Source organism: Haemorhous mexicanus, chromosome 3 (assembly GCF_027477595.1).
Source record: "Haemorhous mexicanus isolate bHaeMex1 chromosome 3, bHaeMex1.pri, whole genome shotgun sequence".
NCBI classification, from domain to species: Eukaryota; Metazoa; Chordata; class Aves; order Passeriformes; family Fringillidae; genus Haemorhous; species Haemorhous mexicanus.
Window position 1 is genome coordinate 117,431,109 of NC_082343.1, and position 24,034 is coordinate 117,455,142.

At 49.7% G+C, this 24,034-nt stretch overlaps 1 protein-coding gene across 5 annotated transcripts; it reads right to left on the reverse strand.

Moving 5' to 3' along the window:
- Positions 1 to 4,742: 4,742 nt before the first annotated feature.
- Positions 4,743 to 23,913, reverse strand: LOC132325643 (interferon-induced very large GTPase 1-like). Of its 5 annotated transcripts, none has more exons than XR_009485997.1 (3): positions 23,843 to 23,913; positions 20,314 to 20,496; positions 4,743 to 5,730 (listed from the first exon to the last, which is right to left on the reverse strand). XR_009485997.1 is itself a non-coding variant. In XM_059843180.1 (3 exons), the coding sequence occupies exon 3, from the start codon at positions 19,067 to 19,069 to the stop codon at positions 11,741 to 11,743; it is 7,329 nt and encodes a 2,442-aa protein (XP_059699163.1). In that variant the 5' UTR covers positions 19,070 to 19,071; positions 20,314 to 20,496; positions 23,843 to 23,913; the 3' UTR covers positions 7,531 to 11,740. The 5 variants fall into 5 exon arrangements, 3 of the variants coding, with proteins under 3 accessions (XP_059699163.1, XP_059699164.1, XP_059699166.1); XM_059843180.1 differs by lacking the exon at positions 4,743 to 5,730 and adding an exon at positions 7,531 to 19,071; XM_059843181.1 differs by lacking the exon at positions 4,743 to 5,730 and adding an exon at positions 7,531 to 19,071 and having other exon boundaries at positions 20,314 to 20,409; positions 23,843 to 23,909.
- Positions 23,914 to 24,034: the final 121 nt, after the last annotated feature.

Below are 24,034 nucleotides of genomic sequence, written 5' to 3' on the forward strand. Positions count from 1 at the left end.
CCCACAGCCCTCCCAATCCCAGGTCTCAATGCAAGCCCTCTGCCACAAAATCCTGGTTCTCTCTGCAGTCCCCCCAACCCACAAACCTCCGGTCTCACTGCAGCCATCCTCCCAAACCCTGTGTTTCCCTGATACGACCCCCAATCTGGGGTCTCACAGCAAAGCTCTCCATACTGTGTTACCCCAATGTCTCTCTGGAGCCTCACCCCAAAACCCTGGCTTCCTTGCAACCCCCTGCCATGGTTTGACACTGGCCCAAAAACAGGTACCCACTAAGAAAACTACTGACTCGTGCTCTTCTGCTATAGCTGAGCAGAGGAAGGGAAAGGGTGGACGTCAGTAGACCAGCTGAGGAGAAGCTCACCACCCTCCCCTGGAGGGACAACCCTTAAGCAACAACCTCGTAGTCATGGTGAGGCCAAAAATCTTCCCCCAGAATGCATTTGCTGTATGTTGATTCTAAGTATCCCATTGGCCCTTCCCCTTTGTTCCAGCCCTGTGCCCTCATCTCATTCATTCTGATGTTCTGTGCACCTCCCACCCCTTGCTATCCCTATATAAATCCCTGCTCTGTCTCTGCCTGGAGAGTTCTTTGTGTCTGGACCCATTCACAGTAGGAGCTCCATAAAGACTCTCCGTGGAACCCCATATGAAGACTCCGTCCCTTCCTTCTGCGTCGCTCATGGCTGAAATCACCCAAGAGCTGAAATTACTCAGCAAGAATGAGACGTGCCCGTGCACCCAGGACATCTTTTTTAAACACGCTTCTATGGGAAAGTCGGGGCATTCTACCATCTCCACCTGCCGTGACAAGTGGCACCCGAACAGGTACCCTGCTTGAGGGGTCCCTGGAGAGGCATCTCCACCAGCCTTGTGCTGCTGGACACAAGCTGCTTTTGGGACAGCCACTTCCTTGAGGAGAACCACTCACGTTCTAGGGAGTGTTATCTGAAGGGCAACCAGGACCCTCCAAAGAAGCCAGAAAAAAACCAAAAGCTGGTCGATGAGCGACCACCCACCCAGCAGGTTTAGTTTGATCCAAAGAAAGACGGTGAGTTTCATATTTATTAGGGTCACCTTTTTCACTTTTTCTTTCTCCTCTTTTACTGCTGGGTGTGGGAGAGAAGCCTGAGGATAGGAAACCAACTTACCTGTCCTAAACCTAGCCTTCCTCAAAGGGATATTTATCTCCAGGTTGTGGGTGCCCTTGTAGCAGGGAAATTAAGGTTTTCTAAGGGGAATCTTAAGAGATTTATATCCTTTACCATAAGAGTCTTCTTTCTAATTTGTTTGGGGAAGTTTTACTTTTTGTTTCACCTTATTTTTAAGTCAATGGTAAAAATGGGGAATGTTTCGGGGAGTGATTTGGGAAAAATTTCAGGTCTCCAGTTCAAAACCCCTTCCCCTTCATCCTCTTCCTAAACCCCTAAACCCCTAAGCCCCCTTTCCCTCTAGAGGCGCAATTGGCTGGAGGGTGTTGCTACTCAGCACAGGGTTGCTACTGCCTCCCTGATGCTCCCCCATCCCCTCTCTCCCCTTGCCAGGATGACACTGGCCATGTCGCCTAGGACCTTCCCCTCAACCTTGTCCCTATGCCCATTTACCCTGCTCCATCTCCCCATGCTGCTGTTATCCCACAAAATGGCACTGGCAACATGGCCAGCCTCACCATCTTGTCTCCTTCTCTTCCAAGTTTTCCCGCCCTCCTGTCTTAAAATGGTCACTTTCCCACCTCTCCTCTGCTTTTTCCTCTACCCTCCATTGCGCTCGGCTCCTCCCTTCCCCTTGCATCAATGGGTGTAACCGTGTCAGGACCCTCCTGCGGTGGTTTCAGTTCGAAACTGGGCAGAAACACTAATTTTGTGTAGTGGTTTTGGTTCACCATTTTCAGATTTCCCCAATTTTGAGATTTCCTAACCAATGAGTTTATGAGTGTGGTGAGCTTCAGTGCTGGTTAATCACCAGTGCACTCATTTCCTGCTGTGAGACAGGGTTAGGAGAAAAAGGCAAAGTAGGCTCCAAACTTGAAAAGGGTATAAAGTAAATTTTATTAAGAGTAACTAAAAGGGAAAAAAAAAGTAGTAAGAATCAAAACAAACCCTTCAGAACCCTTCTCCTCCCCCAACAACTTTTTCTTTTCCACTGATAATGTAAAGAAACAAAACTTAAAATTTTCAGTCAGTTTACAACCTCTAAAACAGTCTTTTTTCAGTTTGCTTAGGGAGAGAAGTCCCTCTTGTTAAGGTTAAGAGACTTCTCCACAAGAGGAAAAAACAGTTCTCTTGTGGTTCTCAATTTCATCACAAATAGCAGCTGCCCAGGGACCCATGCCATTGTGAAGTCTCTCCCATTTTCCACAAGCCTTCACACAGCTTGTCTACAAGCCATGTTAACTTATGGGGTACTGTTTTAAAGATGAGCTGTTCAAAGGCAAAAGTTCTCATTATCTATCTCTAAAATCTTCATCCCTGTGAACAGAAATCTTCTTCTTCTCCAGGAAGCACAGGACTACTCTTCTCTCTTTCTCCATTCAAACTTCTCATAGGATCACAGTTGCTATTTCAACGCCTGCTTACCTTAGCATGGAGGCCTTTGCTCGATATCAATTTGAACACTTTTATCTCCCCGTAGTTTCATGCATTATAAAGAAAAAAGAGTCTTTTCTCCATAGTTTACAATAGGATTTAAGCTCCAAAAACAAGGCATCTCCTCACCCCTCCCATCTGGGACTTAACTTCTTCTTCACTGACCTTGTGTCTTCATGCAGCTCCTTTACATGCTTGCATCTTGATGGCCACCTGACCCTGGTGGAGCTGGGTGCTCTAGATGGCAGCTGGGAGAGGCAGCTTGGATCGAATCAGCCAGGCCAGAACTCAACAGCATTTCCCTCTCTTGTTCCCCATTGGCTGAGATACTTAACAGGTACAGACTCCCCACATCACCTCATACATACCCCCTTCTAATGTGTTCCTGCCCCCGCTTTCCTTCTTCCTTGTGTCTCTGTTCTTTTTCTTTAAGTCCAGGGATTTAGTACAGCCTTCAATGAATAACAGTCTGTGTCAATTAGTGGAATTCCTCTGGAATTTATTGTTCATCCCATTGCTTCTTCCCCCTCTCAGTATCTGGCATTATTCACCAGCAGGCCCACTGTTTGTTTGTAAAGACACCTCCTTCTCATTCCTTTCACAACCAACCAGGACACGGGAATCTTTTGACCAGATATCAGAGATTAACCATTTTTGTATGAAACATGTAATTCCAAAGGCTACAATTTTGTCAGAATGGTATCACGTAATCCAAGGAAAGAATGAGTCTCCTTCCAATTTCCATCAATGAATAGTTGATACAGATGGGAAATTTGCTAGCATGGACCCTGACAGACGAGATTTGTTACAAATGGCAACCACAATTATGGGACAATTGGCTCCAGACATTACGAGGAGGTTTGTAAAAAGGAGCCACAGGGGCTAGCTTCTTAGCTGGATAGCTGATTCCCCGTAGGGTCAGAGCGCCCCAGGCAAGTAGCATGAGGCCAGATATCTCAGCCCTTCGGGGGCTAAGTGCCCTAGCCCAGACTACTGCACAGCCATGGCCACCTTAGCAAGCTCAGTGATTGTCAGCTCTTAGTGATATCAGCTCTTTTATGGTTTCAGCTCTTTAGCTTGCTCTAGGGGCTCTGGCTGAACGTGGCTTTCAGAAGAGCAGACTGAAGAGAGAGAGACGAGAAGGCAGGCTTCAGAGTGTTCCACAATGGTTTATTCTGAGGGATTCGCGAAGGGTCCAAATGCAGCTCTTTTAACACAATGGGCCAAGACAGCCCCTTTTATAGGGTTGGGGGGGCTTGGAAACTGACCAATTGTAAGGGTTAGGGAAACTAGCCTATGGGGTCACAGAGAGATAAACAGGCCTGGAGGACCGGAGTGAAGACTTCTGGTTCAATTCCTCTGACTTAGCATATTCTTATCTCTAAGTATTTCTCCATGGGGCCTTAGGTGGCCCTGTGCCTGCTACAGAGGTTACAGAGACTGGAGGCAGAGGACTCTAGAAACGTAAATAAATTGTTAGAAACTGCATGGAAATTATGTAATAACACAGGACTGGCTTGATGAGGTAAAGATGGAGAACTCATGGCTGCAATAATGGGTCCCAGAGGGAGAGAGGAGTTGTTGGGGAAGAGGCAGAACATGTTGAAGATGTTTTCAGTGATGACCATTAGGAAAAGATCAGTGTGCTATTTGCAAGGGAACAGGGTGTAGGGGTGATTTTATGATGATACTCTATTCCCTTATTTTCTGCTCTATGCCCAGAAATGGTGCTTTAAGGTGGGTCCAGAGAAGGGACAGTGATGCCTTAGGATTCAGCTTTTACATTTTTTCAATCCTGTTTTGCTTTAGGGTATAACTCGAAAACTCCAGTAGCCTGTCAGCTACTGTTCTCCCATTTTATTCAGACAAAACAATTCCTCTAGGCCTTAAAATCAAGAACACCCTACTGTCTCAGGCCCCAAAAATCATAAACAAAAGTGACTTGGGGAGGAGCAAACTGGGGGTAAATGACTTTATTACCTGAAGCTGTAATTGGAAGATTAACCCCTGATATGTAAAGGGACCAAACTTATAACTGTATGAAAAACTTGTGACCATTGTCCATCTTGGGTGTAGCCTCTGGGAAGCTTCTGAGTGCCCATGGTGTCACTATTTAAGTCCTTTAATGTTGGCAATTGAGAGACAGGACTCCCCATAGATGTTAGCAAGAAATTGTTTATTGTTCATACAACGAAGCCATGAAGTTGTCTACTATTATCTCTAGAGCTGGGTATATATAATCTAACAGCTTTAGATAAAATTTTCCACTGCCAAGCAATAATCACATTACTAATGTTTCTTAGCTACATTGCTTAACCCCAAGCACCTGCAGCCTTATATGACTTACTTAAAGCACTACATTCCTTTTTGCTTCCCCTCTTACATAACTGTTTGAACTTCCCCTGGTTTCTTCCCCACAAGAGCCAGGATGTCTGGACCATCCATCATCTCCACAGTACTCCCTGCTCCACTGCCCAGCTGCCTCCCCATACTTTAATAAATGCCTACTTTTATTTTCTTAATCTTGCCCAACATCTGTTCCAGGTAGCCCCTCCAAGGCACCAACAAGAGCCTTGGGGCTTTTGCGCAGGCTTGGTTCCAAGCCTCACTCCCTGGTGTTCTTAGATGCCCTGTGACAGCATTACTTTGTTGCTAGCTTGGTTTTTTGTTAGCTGAAGCAAGAAGTTTACATTGCTTAGCTGGCTTGGTTTTTTGTTAGCTGAAGCAAGAAGTGTTTTTTCCTTTTTCTGGTCTTGCAGAAGCTGCAGCAGCAACCCTTGAGCAGTTTTTTTTTCCTTGAACTGTTTGGCTTTGTGTTGCAGTGTGATTTCATGGTTTACCCCAGAACCACGGGTTTCTCCCCTGAAGATTCCCTCCCAGGTGTGTCAGCCACCTCTCCCTTCCCCACCCTGACCCCTGCCAAGCACTGTCTGTCAATCCTGGAATTCCAGAAGGGCATTGAGTGTTTGGGCAGATTCTAAAGATACCCTCTACCCCCAGGGGGCACTAGGCCATCCAGGTGTCCTTTGTCCCTTGAGACCTCTCCCATACCTGGTTGGTGGCTTCCTCCCCCTCTCCCCCAGGTAAAGGAGCAGCAACCACGCAGTCAGAGAGTTCTGTTGGAGGAGTTGCTGGATTCAGAGACCTGTGGGCCAGAATAAAAGCTCTGGATTTAAACCCTCCATCAGAACCAACTCCTTTCCTTCACTACCGTCTTAAAGCTTCTCCATCAGAGGTAAACCTGAAGAACGGACCCTGTTACAGGAGGAAGCTCCATCCCACAGCCACCGGAGCCCCGGCATGCCTGGACTTGTCACCATGTGCTCAGCTGCAGCATCCAGCTAGCCAGAAGTGTCTCTGGGGTGAAACACCACAGTTGCCACTATTTGGTTCAGCCACAGGGGCCAGACAAGCCAAGGAACATCCCGTCCACAATATTGGTAATACCAATAGCTTTGTTTTGGTCAAAGATCAGGCAATAAACATGAGATGCTCAGTAGGACCTGAGGGAGCTGCTCTGCCTGGCCACAGACCTCAGAAAAAGCTGAACCAAGAAAAGAAAGGACCCTGAAACTGAGAGCTGCTGCAGAAGGTGCTGGCAGACAGGATTCTCCACTCGGGGCATTCCAAAGGCTTTTGTTCAGCAGAGAGGCCAAGGGCAGGAGCAGCTCCTGCCGGAGCTGAGGGCTGGAGGGAAGGGCAGCAGCCCCAGGCACCTGAGCAGGAGCAGCTGTCCTGGACAGAGACACAGCACCCCTGAGACAGGGAGTGAAAGCACTGCCTGTGCCCCAGGGTGGTCATGTCACTGCTTTCCTGAGCCCAGAGGCACAACAGCTCTTGCTGGGAGAATGGTCTCAGTTGATCCAGGAGGCTGCAATGAGGGAGGGAAGGATGACACCCAAAAGCCAAGCAGCCCAACTTGCAGCCAGCATGGAACTGGTCTGAGGCCCTGCAGGCCTTTTTCCAAGCAGGAAAGCTCCTTGCTGCAGGAAAACTGCCTTTGGGGTGTCAGATTTTAGCCCTTTTCTCACCCAGAAATGGGGCAAATGAGAGGCATTTTAAAAGCTTTTCATTCTGTTTTTCAGTCTCATATGAAGGGTGAGAATACAGATGCTCCAATTCATTCTATCACAATTAGAAGCTGACTTTTTCTTAATTACAAAACATTATAAGCGTTCTCGGCTTATTTGGTTTTGCTACACTATGCTGTAGATGCCTTAAAGCCAATTATTTAAAACTACCCCTTATGGGTGCTCTTACAATGCATTTTTTATAGTTCTATTTCTCTAAGGTATCTACTCTTATTTGCAAGAGTATCTTTCAAAACTTTTTTCTAGCTCTATTTCTCTCTCAACCATATCTGTCTTATTCTATAGCATTCCTAAGTTAGCATTTCTTATCTCAAAGTTTGCATACAGATGCATACTGTGTGGGACTTTTGTCAGGCCTTGAGAACTCTCCTCAAATCTCTTTCTCACATTTCCCCTCTCTCTTGGATAGAAAAAACTTTTTTGATGGCCTTGTTCATCATTTTTCATGCACAGTGAAGTACACAAGGCACTATTACTAACATTGCTACAATAACAATCAATACCTATAAACCTATTTTGCAAAGTTCTCTTAGCTAAGGTGTAAAACTCCATCTTTCAAACAAGTCATCTATGTATGATCTATCGTTTGTTTTAATTTGATTTGTGGATGGACATTGAATGGTCAGAAAAGGTCATACAACACAGTCCTTCAAAATCTTCACAACTATGTTTATGTGCCAGTAAAGGAAAATCCATGGCAGCTCTGTTCTGTAAGGTTGCAGGTTTGACAGCACTAACATCTGTCATCATGTTACTAATTGCAATGGAAATAGTATTGACTTCTTTGCTAAGCCAACGCCCCAATTGGTTTAATTGTTCTAATGTCGCGGTGAGGGAGGCTTGGACGCTCAATATGAGTGATCAGAAAACTTCATTTATTGATTAGAGCATCAGATATTTATGCACAACAAGTAATAAGCTCATACATATTCTGTAAGCTAAGCAATCTATTGGTCATACTATAGATACCAGTTCCCCTCTTACTTCCTCATTCCTTACGACTTACATCTTCTTTTTCTCATGTCTCTCTCTCTCAACTACAGCATCTTGTTATCATAATACAGCTATGCTCAAGGCCACAGTGTTCCTGCAGGTGCAGGGATTCAGATTAGCTGGGTCCGGTACTTTTCCAATTCTTGGTCAGCTATCCAGAGCATGTCTACGTGGCCTTTGTCACGTAACCAGACCTCCACAATTCCCCTGTTTTCTTTTTGCAGGAGCAATGTTTGATTAAATGCAGCAGATATCATTCTTTGTACCATATTTTGTAAGCACATGCAAAAACAAGGCAAAACTAATATTACTAACAAAGCTATAGTGCCTACTATAATGCTAGCCTTAACAATAGAGCATAGCCATGATCTCAGGCCTAAAGATTTGAGCTATTTATCAACACCAAAGCTCGATTCTACTTGTAAGTTTCCAGTTAATCTCTGCAACTTAGAGAGCTGGAAGTACAGTCCACTCATATCTTTGGGCAGGCCTTTCTCAATTCAACACAGGCTGGGTAAAAGCAAAGCACTGCTTATCTGCCTCATGCAAGGCGATGGTGAAGAAGCAGTCTTTTAGATCAATAATGAGGAGGGACCATCCTTCAGGGAGCATTGCAGGATTAGGCAGTCTGGGCTGCAAGGCTCCCATACTATGGATCTGATCATTGACAGCACATAGATCATGCAGGAGCCGATATTGGCCAGATTTTTTTTTGATCACAAAAATAGGAGTATTCCAAGGACTAACAGACAGCCGGCGATGTCCTTGGTCAAACTGCTGCTGTACCAGCTTGTGTGCCTGAATGAGACTTTCCCCTTGTAAAGGCCGTTGCCCAACTCACACCGGGTCCTCTGTTTTCCATCGGAGTGAGATCAGGAAAGTCCATGCAATGGCCATCCCTATAAAGGGAGATCTGTGGTAAGGACCATTCCCAACTGTGCCAACACATCGTGGCCTAGCAAGGCGTGGACACCCTCAGGGAGCGGTATTACAGAAACTGTACAGGTGACAGTCTTTCCCTCTATAATAATCTTCAGCAGAGGGGATTTCCGTGCAAGCGGGAGTCCTCCTACTCCTGCACTACTCCTGCAACTGTGGCATTTGCCGCGTGGGTGGACCACCGGGGTGGCCATTTCTGCGTCCCGATGATACTGACGTCTGCGCCAGTGTCTAGGAGCACAACCAGGGTGATGGTTTGACCCTGATACTGAAAGTCAATATGTTTTTTAGGACGATGCTTTAAGTCCACTGTTAACAATGCCATTGTTCCTGTGGAACCAAAACTACCTTCACCACGTCACTGCTCGCCAAGTGGTAAAGTTCGTCCGGTTAATTGAGGCAAGGGGATCAACTGAGCAATTCGTGATCCAACTGGAATGAACAGTGGTGGGAATAGCGTTTGTGCCATTATTTTTATTTCACCTGTATAATCGGCATCAATTAATCCAATAATAATAGTAAGTCCCAACATGCTGGCAGACGAGCGTCCAATTAATAAAGCTCCCACTGGTTGTTCACCTGCTGTAACAGGCTCTTTGACCCCTGTTTGGATACGTTGCAGATTGCAGTCTATTAAGGTACAGTCTATTGAGGTTGCCAGGTCCAAAACGAGGCTTCCACTGCTTGCAGGGCGGAGGGAGGAGGCGCTTGTGCTGGGAAGGCGCTCGACTTCTGGGCCACCACTTGTGTCGGAGCGGGGTGACCCCTCCCGCTGGGCTTCCCGTTTCCCGAGACGTGCCTGCAAGCTGAATCATTGTGTCGGACTTGCAGCGCCGGCACCACAAAGCTCCCATTGTGCAATTCCGTGGCGCATAGCCAGCAATTCCACAGCGGAAGCATCGGAGTCGTGATGGTCCTTTTTCTTTAGGCCGATTTACTGACACTTGCAAGGGGGCAAGGGCAGCCAACACCTGACTCTGCGTCGCCTGCACCTGCTTTTTTAAACTACTTCCCAATTCTCTTACTGCCTCCACAAACATAGCCTGTGGCCCCACCAGTATCTGAGCCATTTGTTCTACAGCCTCCTCAACAGTCCAGGTACCAGGGAGTGTGACAAGTATACTCTGAGTGGTGGGATTGCACATTGCTTTAGTAGTGCTCCGTGCATATAGCATGTCTGAATAGCATTCGCCACTCTGTCAATAAACAACCCAAACGGCTCTTCTCTTTCTTGTTTAATTCCCATGTATGAGGGAATACCCCCTGGGGATTTCAGCTTATCGAGCTCCACCCGGGCTAACCTCATAGCCGTTCATTAGCAATTCACACCGCCTCTGGGCCAAGCATTTCTTGTGTTCCTTCCCCACTGTCCCCTCCCGCCAGAGGGGAGGGCCAATCCCCCACTGCTAGTGGTGGCGCGGATGGGGCGGCTCGGGCAGTTGCTGCCGAGGCTGTCCCCACCAGCAAATTCACCGTGTTAATTGATGGGGGCAAGGGAAAAGAGAACGTAGACGTTGAGGCCACGCTATTCTCACTAGGAACAGGTATTCCCAGTCGAGTGGAGGCTGCTCGAGCAGCCTTCTGCTCTGCCTGGTATTGTTTTAGTGCATTAGCAACTATCCACCAAGTTTTAGATAACTTCTTTGCAGTTTTACAATCATCTAGCACAGCTTCCCACAACTTATCCCCAAACCTACACCACTCTAAATCCTCAAAGACCTGGTTGGGATCTGCAAAACACCCTTTTGCAACTCCATATGCAAACAATCCCGGGAGCTCTTTTCCCAGGTCAATACCTTGTAATCCCCGCTTTTCTAAAAAGCATTTAACAAGATCATACGCCACTTGTCTCTCCATTACCTTCTAATCTAGTCGTCAGCGCTGTTGCAGCCCTTGCAAGACGTCGGCAGTGCTTAGTCAGCCAAGACCCCTCTCTAGGGTCGCTTGGGGCCCGGAGCCCAGGTCTTTCGCCTCCCGTGCTGCGTCGGGACCGACACGGATACTGCACCAGACTGTGGCTCGGAGGATCAAGCCCTATTTAGGGTCCCTGTTCGGGCGCCATTATGTCGCGGTGAGGGAGGCTTGGACGATCAATATGAGTGATCAGAAAGCTTCGTTTATTGATTAGAGCACCAGGCATTTATGCACAACGAGTAATAAGCTCATACATATTCTGTAAGCTAAGCAATCTATTGGTTATACTATAGATACCAGTTCCCCTCTTACTTCCTCATTCCTTACGACTTACATCTTCTTTTTCTCATGTCTCTCTCTCTAAACCACAGCATCTTGTTATCATAATACAGCTATGCTCAAGGCCACGGTGTCCCTGCAGGTACAGGGACTCAGATTAGCTGGGTCCGGTACTTTTCCAATTCTTGGTCAGCTATCCAGAGCGTGTCTATGTGGCCTTTGTCACATAACCAGCCCTCCACATTCTAATGCCTCAGCTGAGAGAAGTTAAGGTAGAAATATAGCTGACATAAGTTTTTTTTGCATGGCTCTAGGGTTTGAAATTGCTATTACAGTTTTCTTCGTAATGATGGGTAAATCTTTTTTCTCTATGTTTTATCTTCGTAGCTTTTTTTAACATTAAGTGCTATCACAGTGAGCTGTCCAATGCAACATGGGCCACTTTTAATTTTGGAGGGAATGCCTTGCCAGGCTCTATCTCTACAAATGGGCTAATATCTTTTTGGCAATTGCTGTGGGGACTCATCTAGGTCAGCAATTTCACCCTAAAGGAACCCTGGGGGAGTACAACTGCACCACAAGCTTGAGTTTCTGTACAAAGGATGATAGGGAGTAACATTTAATTGTGGATCTCCCTGGTACTGAAATTCAGCACAAAATTCCATTGCTAATGAACCAAGAATTTCTAATTCTTCAGGTTCAGAAGGTGCTTTAAGAAGATCAGGCAAGAAGGCAAGAGGATTCTGGCTTTCTCATGAAGTGGTGTTGCTGAGCAGCAGCCACAGTAACATTATTTCACCAAATTTGGGAAATGTTAGATGCCATTATGTGAACATGGTTTTAGAGTATCATTATTGTATCTGCATTTTGTGGAGAGCCTGGTACAAAGTTCTCCTAATCTGCAAAGCTGCTGTGGTTCTTCCTCCCCATGGGCGTGGCCTAACGCTTGTCCAGCTCCGACAGTGCTTCCTGCTTGGTAATTCTCTGCCACGCCACAGGGATTTCTCTTTTGCCCTGAAATTTCCCATTGTACAGAGCTTCCACCTGTGTCCTGAAACGAGACACAAACCATTTCCAGTACACCTGCGTGGATGAATCAGGAAAAAATTTCCAAGTGGACAAAATATCTCCAGCGTTACAGTATGTTTTGTAAGAGATCCATGGACCACCACCAACTCTAAATCTGCGGTCACTTACAACAAGGCTGGAACAAATGTCAGTGACCAGTTTGTATCTACCACCCTTAACCATTAAGATCAATAGATTTTTCCACCATGTAAATGCCATGACAACTTGTGGGCGATGGTAGACCACCTGATGGTCTCCATCATGATTCCACATGGTGTTTGTGCAGACAGCCCCACAAAAGGGACACTGCGCCCAGCACCCCGAAAAATGCTCTGCCAGGATGGTGTGAGGCTGCCTTGAAAACGAGCTCAGGTCAGCACCAGCAAATCCTTTCATGAGCCTGTCCCTCACATCATCCAGAGGTTGTGCCATGGCACTGCTGAGGAACTCAATGTCTGTGACCTCCTGATGCTCAATGCCCTTCAGGTCACTTCTGGGCAAGTTGATCACCTCTGTCAGTTGCCTGCAAAATTCATCCAGCCAAAGAGAGATTTTGTCTTCTCTGTCTTTTCTGTCTTTGACAATTCGGGCTGACAAAGACACAGCTGACAGGATGTTTTGATAGAGAATATCAAGGGAGGACTCTAAAAACATCCCCAGCCTTCTACTCCCATCTAAACAGTAATTCCTAACTCGTGTCTCAATGTAACTCTCAAAAAACTGTTTTGGAGACATAAGGTACTGCTTGAAATACTCAAAATTTTCCTGTTCTGCCAGGTATCTCAGGATGCAAACTTCCAGATTGGCTCTGCTACCCTGGAAATCTGGGAATTTGCCCTGCATGTCCTCAGCAATGGCTTTAGCTGTCCTCTCATAGACTGCACGGTGAAGAGCTGGTTCAATCTTGTCACAAAGGAAACTAGCAAAAGTTGTGACAGAAGTGGCTCCTTGGCAGGAAATCTGGAAACATTGGAAGAAATATTCTCTCTTGCTGCTCAGGTACACAACTGGGTCATTTGCCTTTCGGAATGCTTCTTGCATGGCTTTAAACCTTTCTGCTGCCATTCTGCACAGATACAGAGACAAATCTATGCTGTACTCTCTGTTAAAACGACATTTCCCATTGCTGGGGACAGAGTTCACGCCTTTCTGTACTTCATTGAGTATTTCATGGATAAAATTTCGACTGTAATTCCGTTTCTCCTCTTCCTTCTTAGCAATGTTTGCCTTCACACACGCTATGATGTTGTCTGTGATGTGCTGAAAGTTGATCACATCAGCATTGGGAATGCTCCTGAGATCTGAGAAATAGCCTAAATACTTTTTCTTCATGATGTGTTTCTCTGGATCAAAAGAAAACCCTCTGCCTCTGGGAAATGATCTCAGCCGTGCAGGGAAACCTGGCTCCTTAAACTGCTCCACAAGGACATCTTCAATTTCTGCATCAATATCCACCCGTTCTAAAGGAGGAGCAGCACGGGAGACTTCAGCAATCCGCTTGTTCCAGACAAGAGTAAAGTTGTCCTTCAGATCTCTCTCACTGAGGCTCTTCCCTTTCAGACTCACTGCCAGCTCCCGACTCCTTCTCAAGAGCTCATCTTCATAGTCCAACTTCCTTGCATCCAGTTTCCTCTGCTCCTTCTGGAGCTCAATGAGATTCTCACATTTCTTTTTTGTTTCAAGAAGAAGAGTCTCTTTTAGGTCTTTCAGCTTCAGCTCTGTGCTTGATTTCCACTGGACCAGTGTCTCACAGTCTTTGTCTTCCCTGAAATACTTTTCCACTTCTTTCTCAATGGCATCACTTGTCTCTTGCACCAGCCCTTCAAGGTGTTGTCTGGTGACATTCTGCCAGTCCCCATTCCGAATTTTGTTGTCCAGTCTCATCTGTACATCTAAGATGTGACTCCTCAGCTTCCAGGTCCACTGACTAAAGGCCGTTTCCAGTTTCCTGTACACAGCAATCTCCAGGGAATTCTTGAAGCTGAAAACAAAGTTTTCATTCACCAAAGCATTCCAGAGGTCACCAATACGATCTTTCAGGCTCGAGAGCCTCAAAATCCTACGCTGCGACTGCTTCTTGGCAGCCTGGAGGATTTTGCTCTTGAGTTGCTGGACGTTCTGGCTGTAGTTGGGGTTGGGTGGTGCCATTGGGGGGTTTCCTTCCCACAGGTGAGCAAAGTAGTGAATGTGGGTGTTCACATCAAAGCCAATGACATCGCTGAAGGAGGAGACATCACAGAATTCCTGCTGAGCAGCTACCACGGTCATTTCATCCAGCTTTTCCTGCAAACGCCTTTGTCCTTCCATGTTCTGCTCCTTGGCAGTTGCTTCTCCCACGTTTTGGTGGACAAAGAGGCAGCCTGGGGAAAGATTGACTTGCTTCATCCTCAGGAAAGCCTGCACAGCAATCTGGAGAACATCCTGCATTTCTGATGGATTTTCTCCAAAGATATTGATCACAGTTAAGTTGCCAACACCAATGACAAAGGTGGCCAGCTCATTGTCGTGATTCTGGGACAGTTTATTGGCCATCTCGATGGCACGAAGTCCCTCTGTGTCAACCACCAGCACAAAATCAAAGCCCAAGTCTTGCTGCAGCTCCTCGCCCACTGGGATCAGCTGCATGAAGGCTCCACGGGTGCATCTCCCTGCGCTGACGTTGAACTGCAGACCAAACATGGCATTCAGCAGGGTGGACTTGCCTGTGCTCTGGATGCCAAGCACGGAGAGCACAAACACTCGTTTGTCCCCCAGCCTCTCAATTAAGCTGTCAAAGATTGCTCCCACCCAGCGCAAGGGCAGGTAAGAAGCGTCCCCATCCATCAGCTCCATGGGATATCCTGAAACCATCAGCTCTGCTGCAATTTCTGGAAGTTTGTCAAAATTGTCTTTCTTGCAGTTCATTAATTGCAGAGCTTCATAAATCTGACCAACCTCTCTCAGAAGGTGTTCCAGGCCAATGGATGAATGGCTGATTTCATCAGAGATGGAATCCAGCTGCTTGAGCAAATCGTTGTTCACACTGCTTTTTTCCTGTTTTTTTTTTTCTGTCAGGATTTCAGACCATAACTTGTGATAGTCTCTCCTCAGTTCTTCAAGGCGACCACAGGACAGTTCTTCCATAAAGACCTTCATCCACTGCAGGAAGTATTTCTTGGTGTCTGCTGTTTGGGCCTGGAGAAAGCCAAGGAATGATTTCATCAGTGGGTTGAGAGGGAAAGCTTGCTCAAGTTGCTTTCTTCTTATTGCTTTCTTCTCATTTTCAATTTGGCTGCGATGATGCTCAATGCCCTTGTTCCTCTTCTCCTGCAGGTGAGTGAGTTCTTTGTCCTTTTGGCACCACTGGTACCACAGTTTTCCTTGAAGCGGCAGCAGCCGGGATTTGATCTCAGACAGCTTCTCTTTCTTCAGAAGCTCCACCAGCTCCTTTGCCTTTGCTCTGGCTGTCACACACGCGGGTTGATCTGCATCCACAACTAATCTGTGCTGGCGAGCTTTGTCCATGCAGGCCTCTAGGCTGAAACATGAATTAGACCCTTCCAGGAGATTCCCAATTTTCTTGGTCAGCTCTTCCACCAGTTCTGCTTCATTTCTGTTCTTGATCCCTATTTTTATGTTTTTGCCAACTTGTCCAGCTGCAACATTCTCTTTTTCTGTGAGAAGACAAACCAAAGGCCTTTGTGACTGCCACAGGTCCTGCAGCAGCTTTTTCCCCCTGTTGTCCATGTGCTTCCATTCAGACACAAGAGCCACGTTGACAGCAGATACCTCCTGCAGGAACTGCAGCTGTGCTCCGTGATCCCTGGCGTCTCCATGCAGGTTACAGAAAGCCACACAGCGCTCAAAGGTGTCATCGGGGCTTCCACGGGGGCAGTACCAGGCGATCTCCACCAGCCCTTCCATCAGCAAACGCTTTCTGGTGCTGCCTCTGCAGTGGCGGTGGAAGAAAGTGTCGTGTTTGTGTTTGCTCAGCAGAGCGTTCAGGAGCTGGGACTTGGAAGAGGAGGCCGAGCTGCCAATGCGGATGAAGGACACGATGGGTGTCTGTGCCTGAAAGATGAGTTTGTTGTTGTAACTCTTTGTTCTGGTCTGGCTTCCTGCCTTCTCCACCTCTTTCCAGCTCCTTTGGATTTGGCTGAGGGCGTAGAGCGGGAACTCGATGAGTGAAGTGCATGGGTTGGGCACCAGCAGAGGCAGCGCCAGTTGGCAGAAGGCCAGCTTGGTTGCCAGGATCTGTCTCAGGAAGTCATCAGCACAATGGAAAATGGCCATCTGCAGGTCCATGGGGTGCACATGGCTGTCCCTGCTTTCAGGTTCAGGGGGGGCTTCTTCCGAATCATCAAAAAACATTTCAAAGGTGTCTGATTGTTGGTTCTCTTGCTCTCTGGTTTGTGGCACGGATGCAAGGTCTGTGTTGCTTCTTTCCCAGCAAGTCAGGTACCTCACCTGGTAATCCACAGTTAACAGCTTTTGCAAGAAGTAAAATGGCAGTTCTGTGTCCTGGCTGGGCTGGCTGTCCTGCAGAGATGTCTTGCAGATGGTGCAGAAATCTCCCATCCCCATTTTTCTTGGATAGTGACTTTCCAGTCCAAGGCGCTTGAGCAACTGCAGGAACTCCTGGTTTGCAATGGCTTCATTTTCTTTGGATTCACTGCTGTCTGACTTGGATTGGGACTGACTGGGGGCTTCATCTGTTGTGAAAGTGTCTTCCAGGTCACTCAGTATGTTCTGCATCCTCTGTTCATCAAATTTGTCATCCAAGCACCCACTGATCAAGGATTCCAAGTCCCGTTCAAGCCTCTCCCAGTCTTCGTCTCCATGGTGCTTTTGGAGGAGATTGTTTATCCGTGTGGACCACAAGCCTTTCATGTGATCTTCCATGAAAACTAAATGCTCCCTCTTCTGCTCAAGGGACAGCTCTTGACTTTCAGGTGTCACAGTCAGACCTGTCAGCAGAAGGAAGGCCTCAGCTCTGTCAGCATCTTGCTCCTTCAGGTTCACGTACTCCTCATGTGCCGCTTCCATTTCCTTGGCCATGTACTGAATTTCTGGGTGTCCAAGGAGGTGCTGAAAAGTGCTGCTTTCCACCTGGTACCCTGTGCTGGTCACAATCAAGAGCACCAACAGTTCCATGTCCTTCTGAGCCTGTTCCTTGAGAGACTGGAGTAAGGAATAAATGGCCAGGCTGCTGGTCAGGGTGGCTTTTATCTTTGCTTCATGAACATCAGAAGCAGAGCTTCCTGGTGTGTAGGTGACAGCATAGATATGCTCCTTCATTTGCTGTAGAGTTTGGATGAGCTCTTGAAGCTCAGAGACTTTGGGAGATCTGGGAAGCGGTTGCTCAGTCTGGAAGATCCATTGCATAATGAAGGAAGCCTCAGGGAAGTCCTTGACAGAGTAGATATGAGGATTCAGGAGACTCCTCAACATTACTTTGATAAGGGTGGTGTTTTCTGGAGGTGACTCCTGGCAGCTCCGCACGGTGTTCACAAGGAGGTCCTGCAGGGCTTTGTCTGACAGGCACACGTTGATCCACACACTGGGGTTCCTGGTTTTTGCACTCAGATCATCTTTTAGCCTCATCAGCATGAGCATCTTCTCTTCATCCGCTTCTGTCACCTCCCAGGCCTTCACAGTCCCCATGAAATCTCTGGCCTCTTGCACTGCACTGCCCAGTTCCTCTCCAAAAACGGTGCCAACGCTCTGATTTGTCAGCGCTTTGTATGCAGCCCTGAGGGCTCTGCTCATCTGATCTACAGACTTAAAATCCCCACAGTGATTGCACAGGATGACTTCCCACACTGGGATCAGCTGAAAGCCACGGTCGATAACGCACCACGTTGTGTTATCAGACACGAGCCCCGTTTTCCACTGAGGAAGGGAAGCTGTGTCTGCTGGGCCCCCTGTGTTGACCACGTAGAGCTGAATCGCTGTATGAGAACTCTCTCTGGCTCTTTCTGTGACAGAAGCCTTTGAGCTCGATTTGGAAACATCCAGGGTCCCTTCTACACTGGCCCCAAAGCCACCCCAGCTGGCCCCAACAAAGCTGTTCAGTGCTTCAGAAGTTTGTCGTTTTATCTCTTCCCTCTGCTCAGTTCGGAATCCTTCTGTAGACGCCTTCCACCAGAATATCCCCCCAAAGTGGAGGGGACCCTGGTTTATGTGGGACCCAAACCTGCTGAAGAAGCTCTCAGACATCTTTCGGAAGATGGCCTTGTCTCCTTCCTGACTGAAGCTCAAAAGCTGCTCCATGCCTTGCAGCTCCTGCAGAGCCGCATCCGAGAGGCGAAGCTGATGCCTTTGGAAGTAGCAGGAGGCCAGAGGGATGTACTGGTACTTGGTGGTGCAAAAGTAGCTCTGCTCAGAGCGGGACTGGTGGGTGTCCTGTGACTGCGAGAAGCTGCTGTGATCTACACTCCCTCCCAGATTAAACCCCCAGAATGAGCATTTGGCAGAAACGCTCATGCTGAACCCCAGCTGCTCCATGGACTTGGTGAAAGTGGATTCTGCTGCAGAGGAGGAGAACTCCTTCCTCTCAAGCAGCGAACCTTGCTCCGGACCGACGAGCTGGAATCCCTCAGGAACCCTGAGGAGCTGCTCTCGCTTTGCCAGCACATCTTCAGGTCTGCTGGTTCTGTAGATGCCCTGCAGGGCCAGTCCCCCTGACGCCCTCCTCAGCACCTCTGTGTCAGGGATGTTCTCCCTCCTGCCTGCTGACTGCTCCTGCTGCTCCAGCTGCTTCTGGATGCTCTCCAGCATATCTGCCAAGGGTTTCTCTGGTGGTGGCCAGAACTGTTCGGGAATCTCCATGGCTCGCCACAGGGTCTCTGCTTTCTCCCTCAGAGCATCCTGGCTGTGGCTGTTGTGCATTTCTGTCAGATCCTTCAGAGCTTTTTTGGCCTCATCATTTCTCTGCTTTGTCTTCTCAGAGTTATGCTCTTGCATCTCCTCACACGTTTTGTCATCTCTTATGTTCAGGAGTTTCTGGAGTGCCTTTTTCTCCCAGGGGTACTGTACCTCACACTCCAGCCTGAGGTAGTCTTCATATTCCAGATGTTGCAGGGCTTCTCTGCACTTGATTCCCAAGATCTGTGTCACTTTGGGCACCCAGTATCCAGCATCCAGTCCTTCCTTCTCAAATGCCTCTGCCAGGAGCTGGGCCTTTGCATCCTCCTCCTGTGTGTCCTCCTGCAAAGCCATGGCTGTGGAGGAAGAACAGAGACTTTCCCTAAGGTGTTGTCAGAGGCCCCAAGCTCCTGGCAGAGGCTCTGCAGCAGCTGCAGCCCTGGGGATTACTCCCACCTGGCTGCTGGAGCCAGGCCTGGGATGGCACAAGAGGCAGGGTCTCCTTCTCAGCACCCTGGATGTGCCTGTTGCTCACCTGTTTGCAGGATCAACCCTGAAGCTGAGTCTGTATCCCAGAGACAGCACAGACACACAGAGACAGAAACACAGACACAGAGAGACATACACAGAGACACACACAGAGTCCCTCAGCCACACAACCTGCCCTGGACAAGGTGCTGCCTTCACCATCACTCACATCCTCCCTGCAGAACTCCTCAATCAACAAGTGCAGACAGCCAGGGGCATTCCTGGCTCCCTGGAGCACTGGCACAGCCCCTCTGCCCATCCCACAGCCCTGCCTGCATCCTGCACCCTCTGCCCAGCCCTCGGCTGCCCGGCTCGCTGCCTGGCCCAGCCTGCTGCTGCCAGCACCCAAAGGCAGCGCTCACACACTCCCTCCATGGGCACCCCACACTCCCCAGACACACTTCCCCAATGCCCCCTATGGGCTCTGAGCTGTGCTCCTGCTCCAGCTGCCAGCATAGCCCCTCCCTCACCCCTCTCTGGCCTCTTCCCAGGAGCTGCTTCCTGGCACACTCAGGGCCCCACCCCAGTGCAGGGGGAAATCCACCTTGTCCCTGCCCACAGCTGTGCCTGGGACATCCTGGTGGCCCTTCAGGAGAGACTGGAAATGCTGGGACCCAACTCAGAGAGGTGCCCTCTGTGACCTTCTGCTCATTAGCACAGAGGGTCTCGTCAGGCAGGTGCCCTTTGGTGACAGTCTTGGCTTCAGCCACCACGGAGACACTGAACTTAAAATCTCTGGTCACAGGAAGAAAAGTGCCTGCAAACCTTCAACTGGGCACCTTCCTTTTAACTTTTGTGGTTCTGACTCTGTCACACAACTCTGAGAATTGTCCCTGTCGCAGTTCAATTGGATACTGAGGAGATTTATTCCTTGCAAAAAAATCCTTCTGAGCATTCGGCTTCTGTCCCACCAAGGCCACAACACTGTCATCAGCACAGGTATTGATCTAAGGGGCGTGGACTGGGCTCCTGTTCCCTTCCACAGCCTTCAGGGGCAGCTTTCCCTCAGGAATCCCTGCAGATTTGGGCAATGTGTGCAAGGGCTGTGGGCTCTGATTCCCCTCACCCACCTCACAGCAGATGCTCCCGTTGCTCCCAGCCTTGGCTTCCCAGCAGACACCGGCAGCCGAGGGCCCCAGCTCAGGGGACACAGCACAGCAGCAGGCCTGGGGTACACGGTGGGTGTGGAGAAGAAAATGGGAGCCCCATGAGAACACAGGAGGAAGAGCAGCAGGAAGGAAAGGCCCAAAATTCTAAAGGAGAAGAGCAGACAGTCAGGAGAAAGCAACCCATAAGCACAGCAGATTCATTCCAGGGAGCACTGCAGGCCAACCCTTCTCTTCTCCTGGCAACTGTTCAGGCAGCAAGGACTCCTCAGGGCTCTTCTGGGGAGGTGACCAGAGCAGGGTTTCACCTGGGACCTGCATCCACATTCCCCCACCAGAAGGAAGCTGAACATGCTGGAGGGGTGGTGAAATAAACAGGGCAGGAGATCTTTCTCCTTTTTTAATGCCTTTATTAAAAGTGATCAGCTCAGGATGGGGGGGGGGGGGGGGAGGTGGGGGTGTGGCAGGTCCACGCATCCCTGCTGCCACTCTCAGCAGTGATTCAGAACAAGAGGAATGTGCAGCTCTGTCCCCTTGGGAGCAGAGCTCAGAGTGGGGGTACACCCTGGGTTCAGTTCGGTTTGCCGGTCGAGGGGTCCTGGGTCCGACTGACTTCTCTTACTGGGGCGAGGAGTGACCGAGGTTTTCAGCATCTCTGCCGGCTTCGGACCTCACCTCTGCTGTCCAAACACCACCCTGACCTCTCAATTCTGCTTTGGCTCGTCTCTTTTGGCTCGTCTCTATTTTCCAGGATTTGGTTGGGGTCTTGTCCCAATGCAGTCTGGGTTTTGAGATAAATTTGCATGTCTCCTGAGATACAAATTCCCCCTCCCTCCCCACCGTCTGGGGGGGGGGGGTTGGGGGGGTGGGGTGTCATCCTCTTGGCAGCAGGTGAGGGTGGTACTGAAAAAAAGAATTCTCCACCATAGAGGGTTAACGATGATACCCAACAGGAGATTACAACATTTAACCAACAAAAGAACTCTTGGCCAGCGATCAGTTCCCAGCTTAACTTTAAACTCTGCAACCCTTTCCCTAAAAAATAAAAAAACGGGTAACTCTTTTCTTATTCATAACAGGTGGGACAGAGCAAAGCCCCTGAAGGTCACTCTTATGAATAAAAAAAGGCTGCCCATTTTTTTTTTAAGTTGCAGAGTTCACAACTTAAACCAATAGCTGCCAGGTTGGAGTTCTAACTATTTATTGTTAATAATTTCATGTTGTAATCTCCTGTTAACAGTTTCTTTTTCATTACCTTCTTAATAGTGCCCTGAGCCATCCAACCGCTGCCTGGTGACCTGGGAGTGGCCGGGCCCCCCCACCCCTCAGGCACGGTCCCGGCGGGGCTTTTCTCAGAAGGTGAAAGGAGAGAACCTTGGAATTGACGTGCAAATAACCTTGGAGCCAGGATGCAGCGGGGTAAGCCCCCCACCAAACTCAGCAAATAAACCCCCAAAAACAACGAGCCAACTCAGAATTAAGAGATCAAAATGATGTCTGGATGAGAAGGTCAAGGTCCGGAGCCGGCAGAGATGCCAAAAAACCTTACTGGCCCCTCACCATAACCTCAGAAGGTGTCGGTCGGAGCCAGGACCCGATACTGTAAACATGTCAATGGGATGTAGGTGTATGTAACCCATTTGCTTTCGGGGGGACAGGGTCCCTAGCTCTGCCCCAGTGGAGGAAGCTGCATTTTCGTCCTCTTCCGAGCCACTCCTGGGAGCGACAATGGTGAGACTGAACTCGTTGGGCCTCCCAACCTTGAGCTCATCACTTCTAATAAAGCCATTAAATGGAAAAAGATCTCCTGCCCCATTGATTTCAGTCACCAAGGCCAAGTGCAGGTGCTGCCCCTGGGTCAGGGCAATTCCAGGCACAGACACAAGCTGGGAAGAGAATGGATTGAGAGAAGCCCTGAGGAGAAGGACTTGGGGGTGCTGATGGGTGAGAGGCTGTCCAGGGAACATCTGTGCTCTGGGGGCAGCAGACAAGGTGAGGAGGGGGCAGAGACAGGGGAACAGCCCTGAAAATGGGGCAGCAGGGCCCTGTCCCACCACTGCCCACATCACACAGCTGCTGCTGGGGGGAAGCTCAGGGCCCCGCAGAGGGGGGAGAAGCACAGCTGGGCTTGGATCCCAGCAGGCACTGAGCCCCCCCAGCAGCTCGTGTGCTCCCAGCAGCAGGATGGGGACAGGAGGGGGACAGCAGAAACAGGAAAAGCTTCTGGCTCGAGATAACGGAAGTTCAGCAGCAGAAGAAATCTGGGTGTGCTGGCAGGAGGGATTTCAGACAGCAATTTTTTTCTTTGGGCACATGTCCAGCTGCTCCCGGGACAGCAGCGCCTCAGTGCAGGACAGTTGATCAGGAAGGGAACTGCTGGTTCAGGGTCACTGCTGGAGCTTGTCCACTTGAGCCACTTGTCCCAGCCCTGTCCTCTCCCACATTCTCTCCCACTGGAGCACTTCGAGGACTGGTTGAGCCTCAGAAGCCAGAGGATGCCCTGAACAACATTACCTCCAGCCCAGCCACACCCTGAACCTGCCCCCAGGCACCCTTGGCAGTCCCTGCACAGCCTCCTGCATTGCCGCAGGAATAGGGGAAAAGCCCCATGCGACTGTGTCAGTGCCCGCAGAGAGGCACTGAGCACATTCAGGGCATAACTCGGGACCGAGTTCCTCCTTGGAATCAGAGGGAAGCAGCAAGGCTGACAGCAGGACCTGCCATGGGAATGCCTGCACCCCGTTTCACAGGAACAGCCCCCCGAGAGTGTTTTCCGCAGCCCTGCCCTAGGGAAAGGGGCTCCGGGAACACCGCTGCCTTTGTGGGGCTGTCCCAGGGACCAGAGCGCTCTGGGTGGTGCTTAGACTGCAAGAGAGGAGAATCCCACCCTCCCTGCATGGGCAGGAAAAGGAATGATCCCCCCGGCTCCTGCCTTCAGGGGAGCGCAGCCATCCGGCCCCAGCGCGGGGCTGGGGGTGCCCGGGCCGGGCAGGGTCGGCCCCGCCTGCGGGGAGCGTTTCCCGGCCGGAGGGGCACGGGCTGGTGGCAGGGAAGGGGCTCCGCTCAGGATCTGTGCCCGGCCAGCCCCACTGCCAGCCCCGCTGCCAGCTCTCGGGACAGCCTTTGCACCTCTGCAGACTTCACTGTGCCCCTCCATCCCCTGCATCCCTCCTCCTTCCCCCGCCGCTCCGCTCCCACCGCTCTGACCCCGGCCCCCTCCCAGCTCAGCCCCCGCAGCGCACACGGCTCCCCTGAGCTCCCCCAAAGCGGTGCCAGCAAAGGAGGCTTCCTGCAGCCCACGCTCGGAGCACACAGCGCTCGCCCGCGTCCCTCAGCCCCCTCTTCTCCTGCCCTGCCATCTCCGCAGCCCTGGCAAAGCACCGGGAACAGGAGGCAGAAGAGCAACAAGATCCCGCTCCCGGCTGCTCCCGGCTCCCAGCCCAGCAGCTCATTCACATCCCCATCCCCATCCCCATCCCCATCCCCATCCCACCTTCTCCCTCCGGGCCCCGCAGCCCCGTGCTCGGAGAAGCCCAGCACAGCCCAAACAGCTCTGACTCCTTTGGGGGGAGCTGCTTCCCTTTTTATGGGAGCAGTGATTAAGCAACTACTGGTTTCCTGTAAATCTTGTGTTTTCCTGCAGGAATATGGAAGTGAAACTGCTGCTGCCGGGTTGGGGGTGAAA

Excerpts from the sequence above, each read along its gene's own strand:
- LOC132325643 (XM_059843180.1), bottom strand. The coding sequence starts at position 19,069 with ATGGCTTTGCAGGAGGACACACAGGAGGAGGATGCAAAGGCCCAGCTC.